Source organism: Cupressus sempervirens, chromosome 11 (genome assembly GCF_028749045.1).
Source record: "Cupressus sempervirens isolate cs-2001-9-10 chromosome 11, ASM2874904v1, whole genome shotgun sequence".
NCBI classification, from domain to species: Eukaryota; Viridiplantae; Streptophyta; class Pinopsida; order Cupressales; family Cupressaceae; genus Cupressus; species Cupressus sempervirens.
Genome location: NC_143128.1, coordinates 19366950 through 19378963, shown reverse-complemented (window position 1 = coordinate 19378963; position 12014 = coordinate 19366950). Strand labels below are relative to the sequence as shown.

At 34.9% G+C, this 12014-nt stretch overlaps 1 protein-coding gene across 4 annotated transcripts in view; it reads left to right on the top strand.

The window, feature by feature from the left end:
• Window positions 1-6082: 6082 nt before the first annotated feature.
• The window catches only part of LOC149528027 (uncharacterized), a 133684-nt gene continuing 127752 nt past the window's right edge, over window positions 6083-12014 (top strand). The window contains exon 1 of one of the 4 annotated variants that reach the window (XM_089809052.1): window positions 6083-6395. In XM_089809052.1, the coding sequence (XP_089665178.1) occupies window positions 6306-6395 (90 nt within the window). In that variant the 5' untranslated portion in view covers window positions 6083-6305. The remainder of the gene's footprint in view (window positions 6396-12014) is intronic. The other 3 variants (XM_089809049.1, XM_089809050.1, XM_089809051.1) reach the window with 3 other exon arrangements.

Sequence of the window (12014 nt, the reverse complement as noted above, 5' to 3'; positions counted from 1 at the left end):
ATATTTTCATCCTTGAGAGCCACTCTTCTCTCCTTTGCTTCTCTCTTCCTTGTAATAGGTTATTTGCTTGCAGATGATCTTTGTGGATTTTTTAAAGTTGGGTTTTGCATCATTTGCACACCAACTTCTACACTTATAGGACTAGCATATGCACACCCATTGGAGCTACTCCTTTTGCACTAGTTTATGGTTCTAAGGTTGTTCTTCCACTAGAGGTTGAGATTCCTTCTTTGCGAGTTTCATTGAAAGGTTTAATCATGAATGATGATTATATAGCTATGACGACACATGACCTCGAGGTCCTAGACAAATGTCGTAAAGTTTCTTTTCATCATATGAGATCTTACCAAAAGAAAATGTATACTAGCTATAACAAGAAGGTTCATCCTAGAGAATTTAAAGTGGGTGCTCTTGTCCTTAGAGAGAATCCTAATAGTCAACAAGGTAGAGAATAAAAGGGCAAGTTCAAACCTAATTGGATTGGTCTTTACATAGTTACTACTTCTTTTTGGATATGATTCTTGTTAGCTCTCTACACTTGAGGGAGAACATCTCCCTAAACCAACCAACATATTGCACCTTAAGAGGTTCTATGCTTAGTGCTTATTTTGTACATATCTTATGATCCTAAAAAGATCTAAAAAACATAAAATATCCTAAAAAATTATCATCTTAGTGAAAACCTAGCAATGAGCTTTGATGTATCACCAAAAAAATTAAATCTCTCAAAAAAACTAATTTTATTATTATTATAAAAAGTCCTAAAAAATAAAAATAAAAATAAAAATTGCTAAGTGATGAAAACTTAGAAACAAGCGCTACTTAAGACCCTTGCACTTATGTCTATCTCTATCTTGCTTTGTGCTTATACACCATTCAGTCTATTTTCCTTTGCTTTGCCTAACTTGGAACTGACTCTCACATCTAGGTCTAGGGGGGCATGATCTGTATAGCTTATCATGGTCTCTTTGTTGCTTAGGTGTTTGTTTGGTAGCTTGCTAATCAATGTTTCTCAACACTTCCCCCTTGACATCGAGTGTTTCTTAACACTTATCAAATACTTTGGCTACAATCTAGGATGTTGTGATACTTCTCATTGGCAAAACTTAAGTCCTAAAGAGACATTCATTTGACTTACATGCACAAACTTAAACTATAAACGAGTTAAGACTTGTTGACTTATCTTCTTTGTGTTTTCTATGATGATTTCTTTGCTGAGTGTTTCCTCCCTAATAGTCTCTTGAGGATGTTTTGATTAGAGGATTGGGGGCATGGGGCATGTTTTTTTTTTGCTTTCTGCCTATGGGTATACATTATTGCTATAAGTTGTCTTGAGCATCTTTCTTGTCCTACTTGACACTTAGGATCTATAGTGTATCATCCTACTCTATTTTTTTTTGCAAGACTACACTCAAAGGTTATCCTAACCTATGCCTTGATACAAGTGTAATCTTTCCATATTAAACTTAGGAAATCTAACTGTGTTCTCATTTTGACCTCTATTTCTTTGATGCATAGGTTGGATTCCCATGCATCTATCTGATATAAATCATATTTATATCCTCATAGTTATATTAGTGATGATCATATGATCTTCTGATGTCCCTAATAAGGCTCGATGATAAAACTAGGACCTACTTATATAACCCTTGCAATTGCACCTTTGCATACTAGTTTGCATTTCTAGGGTTCATTTTAGCTTGATTTTGCATTTTAAATGTTGAGAGAGTCCTCTTTATCTTTTATGGATGTGTTAGCTAATTGTGTTCATCTCCTCTTACTTCTTCTCAATCATGCTTTCCGCTTCTCCTCAGTCTTATCAACTTAATACTTCTTTAATTCATGTCTTCGCAAAAGGTTAATCATATTATCATATTTATTTACCCTTTTGGACCCCTTTTATACCCTATTTTGACATAATGTTTGAACTACTCGGATTTGCATAAAAATTGCACCCTTGCCTAATTTTGACATCTTGGATCCATTTTCTTGATCGAAATTGAAATCCAAATTCATATTGTTAGTCAAAATCATATTTTAAATTTCCTCCTTCTTCTACATGGTTGACCTTTTGAGGCTTAATCTTTGATTTTTTATTAGGCATTCATCATTTCTTCATTTCTACTCTCTTTCAATCTTCCTATTCATTTCATTTCATCTCATTTCATCTTTCTTCTCACTTTGACCTAATTTTGATGCTTTATCTTTATTGGTCAAACTTTGTCACATTGGGGCATATATTCATTGCTTGGTGGCCACTCTTTAGTTCTAATCTCTTGTCTATTATCTTAATTTGATCAAATCTACCTCATTTCTGCATCTTAGCTACATTGTTTCAATTTCAAGCTAGAGGGGGCAAGAATTTTCTATCATTGTTGCAAATTACTTTTTCTATTGTGGTTATCTATTTTTCTCTTGCTTGGCTTGGCATATTAGTGCTTGTCTTGGGTATTGTATCGTCTCTCTCCTAGTGTTCAATTCTACCGCTAACAAACTATGCATTCAAGATCTGTTATCTCTTTGCACTTTGTTCTTCGAAGTTAGATTTCTTTGTTGCTTACTTGAATTTTTCATTCATTAACGTAATGTGTTCCCAAATTGATCACACATTCGTCAGAGAGGGGCAAATGTAATCACCCAAAAATGGTCATCTAGACTACAAGCCCCCTTTCTAGTTATTTTGCTTAATTTATCTATTGCTTATCTTTGATCAAATCCTCATTTTATAATTTATTTGATTATAACCTATTGTTTGACCACTTTATCCTAAGTCTTTTAAATTTAATTAGAAGAACTTGCTCTCTTTTACTTAAATAAAAAGTCTCCTTTATTCTATGTGCACATGTAATCACTTTTCTAAAAATAAAAAATAAAAAATAAAAAGAAGAGATAATTCCCCTTCTTGGATTAAATTAAATTTAATTCAAATCCTCTTCTTTATCTTAATTAAAGTACCTTTAATTTTGTCTTATCTTTAATCACTTTTTCCAAGGCGGATCTTTTTGGATTAAATTAAATTATATTCAAATCATCTTCTTTATCTTAATTAAATTGTATATAATCTCAACCACTCATTCTTTTGCCTCTTAAACACATTGTTGATTTTGCCTCTTAACAGATGCATCCACACGAATAAACTAAGACTTATTCTCCACCATCAAATTTTGCCTCTTAAAAACAACTGTCCATTTTTCTTTAAAAGGGGGCTATCTCCTCACTCTCTCATATCTTACACACTTATGCTATTGTCATGTTGCAGGTTTTTATATAGCTTTTGAAGCACTTGGAGCACTCATCACTCTCTTGGCATTCTTACATTGTTGGAGCATCTTGCATCTCATCATAGCATCATAGTCTTCATCATAGCATAGATCTTGCATTGTTAGCTTAGATATTTACTTTCTTTCTTGTAGATTAGACTTTTCTTTTCTTGGATTGCATCTCTCATTACAGACTAGCTTACATCTCATTTAGCTTGCATCTCCATTTGAATCTTCCATTCTATGGTCCATTTTGCAAGGATATACTTAAACTAGGTTCATTTGAGAGCCACCATCTCATAGCTCTTGCACGTCATAGATAGCAACCTATAAGCTGCCACTTGAGATGCCTTTTTTCATGGGTATTCTCAACTAAAACAATTTATAGAAGTGTGACAATATTTTGGTATACACAGGACAATGCATGATTGTGTCAAGAATATGTTTATTGTTGAGAAGGGTGACATGAAAGATTCTTTGATTACTCTATAGAATGAAAAATGTAGTAGGAGGGAGTTGAGGTTTGATAGCCTTGTTGAGTTGAGGGATTCTAAAAGGGTTAGAGATCAATGTGGAAAGCAGACCTTTGGTACATGGAGGTAAGATGTGAAGACATAGAGTAAACAATTGTTTGTTGTAGGAAATGAGTTGCACAAGTGAAACAAAGGCAATAGTGTACAAGTTGATGTGGTGGAGGACATGTATGTGAAAAACTAGTTCGAGGTGTATGTGTTGAACCCTAAAAGATATTCTTCCAGCTATTTATAACATATTTTCTTTGCACTTGGGGTCTCTAATGCAGGAACATCTTAGGGAAGTCCATAGTCCTATATGCAGGGTATTAGAGCTCAAATTTGTGGACTAATGCTTCACGCAAGTTGGAGATGTGTTCGAGGCATCTTGGGCTATCTTGTCCTAAGTGTGCATAGAGTTTGGGGTTATAGTCTTGGAGTTAGAGTAGTTTTCGTGACTACTAGTAATGTGTTCTTGATTTACTGATAGGCTTTGAAGATTGTATTCACAAGCTTTGGTATGAGGGGGTTGACGTGTGCGCTCTTGAAGTTGGATTGATTGATGATACATGGACATATGCCTAAGGGCACATCTTTCTATGTTATCTTATGAGTTAGTTATGCTTTGTAAAATTGAGGCTTATCCTAATTACTTAATTACTTCATGTATTTAATGTTTGTTGCCAAGTTGACTTATGGCTTAAGGGTGTATTTAATTAATGTAACTTGCTAGGACAACTTGTGGTTTGGTTTAGTATAAGTAAGGGGTGTCTTCTAAAGTCTAGAGTCATCATTCAACATGGAGAGCATGGATTCAATATGGAGTAGCTAAGAGTAGTGAAGTTTGGTAGCTCGCTAAGTGTGGGCTTGAGAAACAAGAAGGTTGTGTGGTGGCTTGCAAGCACAAGTTTGGATTCTTATTGGAGTTTTCTACCAAATTGTAGATTTGGGCTAGCTAGAGTTTGGATCTTACGAGGTCTTGCAAAACTGTAATTGCTTTGTATTTGGCCATAACCCATAAGGCCTTATAGTTGGGCATGTTGCATAAAAATCTTATGACTATATTATCATGTGAATTGGCATTTTCACGGACTTGAATCTCTGTGTTATTGTTATAATTTCATTGTGTGGTTATTTGCTGGGGACCAGGACATCTTCTTTGGGGATTCTCGTGTCTTGTACTATGTCACCATTGACGGGCAACAAATGTCCAAAACTACCAACACATATAAGTCATTAGAAGGCTTAACACTTTCCAAACAAAGAAGTCAATAGTAAACACTTTTTGAAATAATAGAAGTAAACCCAAAATTTCCTTTCCAAATAAAAAAATACTAAAACTAGAGGAAAATTACACACATAATATTTAAATCTATGAATCCAAACTAGAAGAATCCAAACTAGAAACTTAGTTAAATATAACAAAGGGGAAAGTGTTCATTTGGTAGGGTATGTGGTGAAGCTTTTATTCTCTACAAATGATCTTATTTTCTTTAAGTAAAGTATGTATGTTGTCTACATCTAAGATGGCTTCATAATAAGCCTGAATATCATCTATGCTGCACATTTTAAAAGAAAATGTCATTCTATTTCAATTGCACATCCTACAAAACATGCAAATTCTCTCCTCCAAAGTCTCCTTTGACCTCTTCCACCTATTTGCCTCGCATCGAAGATGATGTGATCCCCAATTGAGTTACTAAATGCCTTACCTTTCCACTTATAATAGCACCAAGATACCCCTTCTTACCAATTCCCCTTTTGGATTGAATTTTTGAATGTAGTAAGCCTTTTTTCTACGTGACACTTTGAAACCTCTCTAAAGCAAACTTTTTTATTTCTGCATTTGTATTAGAACATTCATGTAGCTTAATGTTCCATTTTGTCAACCATTTTTTATTTTGCTTTATCTAAGTTCTCTTTCTACGGTTAAGAACCTCTCCTTTCACAATTTTTGGTTAGTGGTGGTCATGTATGTTTTCCACCTTTAAGCAACTAACTAACTAAATTATCACTGAAGCATCTAATGGAACATATCCTACACTTTCTTACTATCCTGCACTTTCTTATCCTGATGATGGATCATGTAGTGTGATCCGAAACGTTGATGAAATAAACAAACACAATCGAATCCAGAAAACTTAGTACTTTACAAATGAATTGTGGAAATCTGTTACTCTAAAATAAGATCAATCAAACAATTGACTTTCTAGTTAAAATCTATAACAAAGGATCAGCAATAAAGAGAATATAGAAATGAATTCATGCTTTGAAAATCTTTTTAATGAGTGAATGCCATTAAAATCTTTCATTTCATTTGGAAGTTACTAGAAGTTATTTTGTGGAACGCAGAGATGTAGCACAGATATTTAAATCAAAAACATTGAGGCAGGATCTTGTTGCCCGATAACCTTGGCATACAAAATTAGTAAAAATAAAAACAAATATATCGGAAGAAAATGGCGCTTAAATCATATTGGTGTATTGTTCCGTCACAGTAGTCGACTCAAAACAGACACAAATATAAAAAAAAATGTTGATTCAGCATTTGCCCTTGCTTTCTTCAAAGAGAATTATATTGGCATCTGGGTCGCCACGAAGAGCTGAGTTGCTAAGAGGTTTAGTAAGTTGCATACACCCAATCACATTCTTATCAGAAAATTACAAATTTTTTGGTGGACATTTAATTATGCCAGGCTAAAATGTAAATTTATTTCCATTTACAACTTGATGCGGTATCACTTCAGTTCGTGTTTTTTGCATTTTTCTAGGATTAGGTCGAAATTAGTTAATGCCAAATTTGATTGGGGGGTAATTATCAAATTTCTGTAGTGTTAGTGGAAGAGAATCGTTCTGGTTTGATGTACCATCTGGTTTGGTCTTAGGTTCGCAAGAGTACACTCCGTAAATACAAGTCGAAGGCTGTATTTTATGTCTGCTATAAATCACATCTGTATTTGAGTGTAGTTGGATTGGTAAAGTATGTTAATAATTTTCAATACAACTCAAATTTTACATAAATATCAAATATAAACCATACAAATGATTTTGTTGTTCCATTGATCATCGACCAACGAATTGCTAGGGTGGGGCATGACTATGCAACCACAAATGATCTTTTAAGTGATTTATCTGTTTGATGCAGATAGATAATATTATCTCCACAAACTTTTCTCTTATCAATGACTAGTTTTTGGGTTTGCTGTGTGATAGGCTTTATTTCCAGTTTTTTATGTTAGTGTTTTTTGATCGATAAACTGCAGCTTAATGGGATTGCACTCTGATTCAAGAAACATTATATCCAGATTTTGAGGCTTCAATTACAACTCAGTAATGCTCCCTGTTATGGAACTAACATTTACGCTACTCTCCCAAGAGGCAATAGGCCCGTACATTTCATGTTCAACAATACTATGCACCAAAAGATAATACAAGGAACCCCAATAACAGGATAAAAGATAATAAGATTTTGCACGAGATTTGGAATGGAAGCGGAGAAGCATATTGAACAGGTTCTCATTTTTTCGTCTTTTTTTTGTTGCATCAGTGTCCAATTCTCTTCAGCACGATCACCTTTCCTTGATTCGCTTGGAGAAATCCCACCCCCGAGGCGCACCTTGGAGGATTGTTCTGTCAAAGGGAAAGGAGACTCAACAACCTTATTTTTTCCGTTCCCAGAAGGCAATCTAGTAAAATCCTCCTTCTACAAGGAAGCCTTGGGTGGAGTTGGCGGAACTACCTTGCAATTTCAAGGACTCTTCTGAGAGTCAACCTTGATATCCAAACAAGAAGCCTAAATGTTTGCCACTTGACATGCATCCTTTATGTCCTCCTCCTCCACCAGGTAGCCTGGGTATTCTTCTCGCGTTGGGATCAATGGGCAGCAAAATGGCCAACACTAAAACATCTGTGACAGTGGAAGGGAATACCTTTATAGTCCACACTGTAATTTCAACATTTACTGTCGTGTTCAGGGACAGCTCCACAGGGAGATCTTTGGTGATATCGATTTCCACCAAAATTTGAGCCTAAGTTGTGTGCAGTTAATTATAGATCCTTTCTCAACCTCTAAAAATTTCTCCAAATAGTTTCCAATTGCCTTGAAATAGGAAAAACCAAAACTGCAATGGAAGACTTGGGAGTCTAAAGTAGATGGACATGCCGACAAAGATTCCGAGGCATGATCAGAGAAGGGGTGCTAAAGTTTTAATAGAAGAGGGTGATCATTGAAGTCCCATTGATAATAACAGGGAACAGTTTGCCGATCCCTAATTTCATCAAAGACAACAACAAAAAAACCCCCTTGCATATGGATAAATTTGAATGTTACCATCGAGAATTGGCTTCCATGTCCATTGATGGAGTTCATAAAGTCTCATTTAGTGTAGAACCCCTCATTTTCAGAAACTTAAAGCATGGAAATGAGTAGATTGTAGTGGCACATGAGATTTTGAAGGGGCAGAGGCCCCATTTAGGGCATTGTAGCTAACATCCTCCATCGCAGATGTCTCAGCCATTCCCAAGAAGATCCAATTCCACTGGCATGAAATACCCTTTCATCAGATTTAATAGGCCTTATTGAAGTATGTATTACCTGCTTAGATAACTTATTGCACAGCAATAAGCATTCAATTTATAACAGAAAAATGCTAAGAAATACAGACAGAAATTGAATTATTGACAATCAATAGAAATATACCCTTAATTGAACTTGGGAAATCAAGTTATGTTAAGTAACATGGATCGTTTCTGCAAATGTAGAATCATGGCAATTGTGATTGATGATTTCCAAATGCAGATTTGGATCTCATATAAATATAAGAGGAGGAGACATGTCTCTATAGTTAATCACCATTTAGTTAATAAATAACTATATGTAGAACTCACCTTTTAAACATATATATAATTTTAATATATTAACCATATATGTAATATAATATAATATTATTATATTATTATATAATAATATATAATGCATAATATATATAATATATATTATATTACATATATAATATATATAATATATATTATATTACATATATAATATATATATTATTTATAAGATATATAATGCATAATATATATAATATATATAAGATACTTATCTTAAGGATAATTTATCATCAATGAGGTAGCTTTGATAAAATCAATCCGACAGAGGCTACAAAAAAGAAATGTCTTGTAGAGACATGTGGTGGTGAAACAATTACATTCAAGAACTTCATAACACAATAGTCTCTTCTGACCATAAGAGCCCAATTAGTTAAGTAATTTATGAATACACTTATCAATAATATGAGACATAAAACAATGTTCATATAAATCATGAAGACAAATACTCAATGTAATGAGTATATCGCTTTGACTGATGCTATACTTCAACAAGTTACATATTTAGATTTTGCAAATGATTACCTTAAGATTGAAACTATCAGTCACTAACCTGATCGCTTGTTAAGAAAGATTATCTCAATTGATTTCAGACCTGCGATTTTATTGTTATGGCGAATTCACGAGCTGTGATCTCTGTAGTTGCAAATAGCTGTGATCACCTCTTGACAATTGTATTGCTAAATAGGCATTCTGATAGTCTGGTGATGATCAATCTGTATTGCCCAAATCAGGATTGAATTCTGATCCAGATATCTGCTGCGGCTATCTCTGTACTTTGCAAATGAATAAAAAAGCAACAGATATGGCTGGGGTTGCGTCCAAGCATGGATTTTTCAGCTCCAAGGGTTTGCGTCCCAAAAAAGCTAGGTATTCAGTTTGGTTGCATAGAGAAATACAACTCACAATGATTCATAATAAGTTCCATTTCCCATCAATGCCTCTTTATAAAAGACCATTAGCCCAAAAAGCTGCAATCATATCCTTAATTCACAGATTTTAGCGACATAGACAATAATATTATTTGCTTCTGATTAAAACATTGACCACCATGTAAAACGACCTAGGAATATAAGATTGCAACTTAATTGGCACCCTTTAATGATTTCACATGAATAATTGAATTTTTATTAGCCACAACCATAGCTTTTTTGCCCTTCTGTTTAAAAATCACCATATCTCCTTTTTTAACTTAGTGCTCTAGCCTAAGGGGATAAAATTAATAGGCTACCATTGTTATTGTTGATGTGGTAGGCAATATGGGACATTATTGTCCTCCCTTCCTGGGATTGCTTGCCTCAAGAAAACACCAAGCAATCTGCTGCTCCACTCTGAAATAAACCCAAACACCACAAATCATGGAGCAATATGGTAGGGTGCATGTGTGAGAATGCATCCAACAAATTTCCTAGATCCCAAATCAAAATATTAAACCTGTTGAATAGGATGAAAAAGCATGAACCATCCACCCAACATTGTCCTTATAAATTGGAGCAGAGTATAATTAAAGAGGTGCATAACTCCATATGACAAAGCCAACACTATTCAAATCAAGAAACAGCTGAGCTCCAAAACTGTCCCACTTCCCAAAAAAGAATGGATAATATAGGTTACCCAAATTTGACCAAAGATCGATTGTCTTTAAAAACCAACCATCATCCATGCATTATTTCTCAACTGCAAGCCAACATTTATAGACCATTCTCCATGAAGAACAATGATCATGTATGGTCCCGTTGGTAAGCATGAAGTATCATGAGTTGGAGTTCTTATATCACTGTAAACACCATGTGCCAAGGTTGCCACAACATAAGGAGGCATGTTACTGCTGTCATAGTTGGGATAGTCTGATTTCCCCTTTACCTCCCAATGATATTTTCATTATCAAGGCAAGCTTGCATACAGTTGGCTGCCACAACTACTTGGTTATTATTTTTGATAGCCTTCAACACAATTTGTCTTCCAAGATTATTTCAGTCCCACTGATACCAACCACATAGTACTCGACATCAAATGTATAACCATCTAATTGTATGCCTCATCTCGGTATTTTTCTTGTACGACTGATTTTGGATCCATTTGCCAACATGATGCTGAATTTGGGAAACTCCTCTACTTGTAGTCCTTCCTCGAGTCCTCATCAATAAAGTTATGTGTAGCACCACTGTTCACCATACACATAACTCCCTGTCCCCTTTGGTACAAAAAAATGATCTCTACAACCACTTGATAGGGATGCAAGGGTACACAAGCCTTGTCATAATGCTCAATCCCCTTTGGTACAAAAAAATGATCTCTAGAACCACTTGATAGGGATGCAAGGGTACACAAGCCTTGTCATAATGCTCACTATCCTCATCGCTGTCCACATTAGAAATCATCTCAGTATGACATGCATCAACCTTACCAAGACACACCTATAAACTGGTTCCCAAGATTCTTTGCAAGAACAACAAAGGTTCCTTCTTAACTCATTTCTTGACTCTTTTGCTACCTTTGGAGACATGACCTTGGGCTGATTAGGAGCCTTCCCATTTGATTCATCATCTGATTTCTGTTTCTTGAAGTTATTCTTGTGTGGTTGAGAAGAAGGTGTGACCTGAAGATCAAGAGCTAGTCCAATGGCATCATCTAGTGTACTAGGCCTATAAGTCTTGACCAGTCACTTCAGGCTGTCACTCAATCCTTCCACAAATAACATTGTGGCTCTCTTTTGTCATGTCTGGTGTTAAAAATAGAGTTAAAAATAGATCCCAGAAATCAATTAAGATAAATAGCAACAAGAAAAGAGCCAAAACTGAAACAATAAACACCATAAATATCCTGGGAAAACCCTTCTAGAATGAAGGGAAAAACCCAACCATGCAACAAAAATAACCATTTTATTGATCATAAACATTCAAAATGCACAATGCCTTTCGGTTGATGCAATATATATAACTCGTGGAGAAACTCTTCACACGGCAACTGAAGGTCTCTTCGATTTCCCAAAAATATAATTCTTTCTGTTAAATACAACTCTACGTATTTTCATGCCTCAATGCATGTCTAATGACTCATGTCATTACATTTAATATTACAATATATACATAAGTATCCTTTTCAGCTGAAGGAGATAATAACAATAATAACACCCATATTTTCAGAGATAAAGATCTCTTTTGCAGCTACAATCTTCAACACTCCCTCTTAGCCAGAGAGAGATCTTTAGCTGAACAGTCACAGAAGGCTGCAACCAAATTGTTAATGGTAAAATCGCATCACATTGATCCCATAAAATTCATGGAATCACTCAACATGAAAACCTGTACCAATTACTCATTCATTGAATCACTCAACATGAAAACCTGTA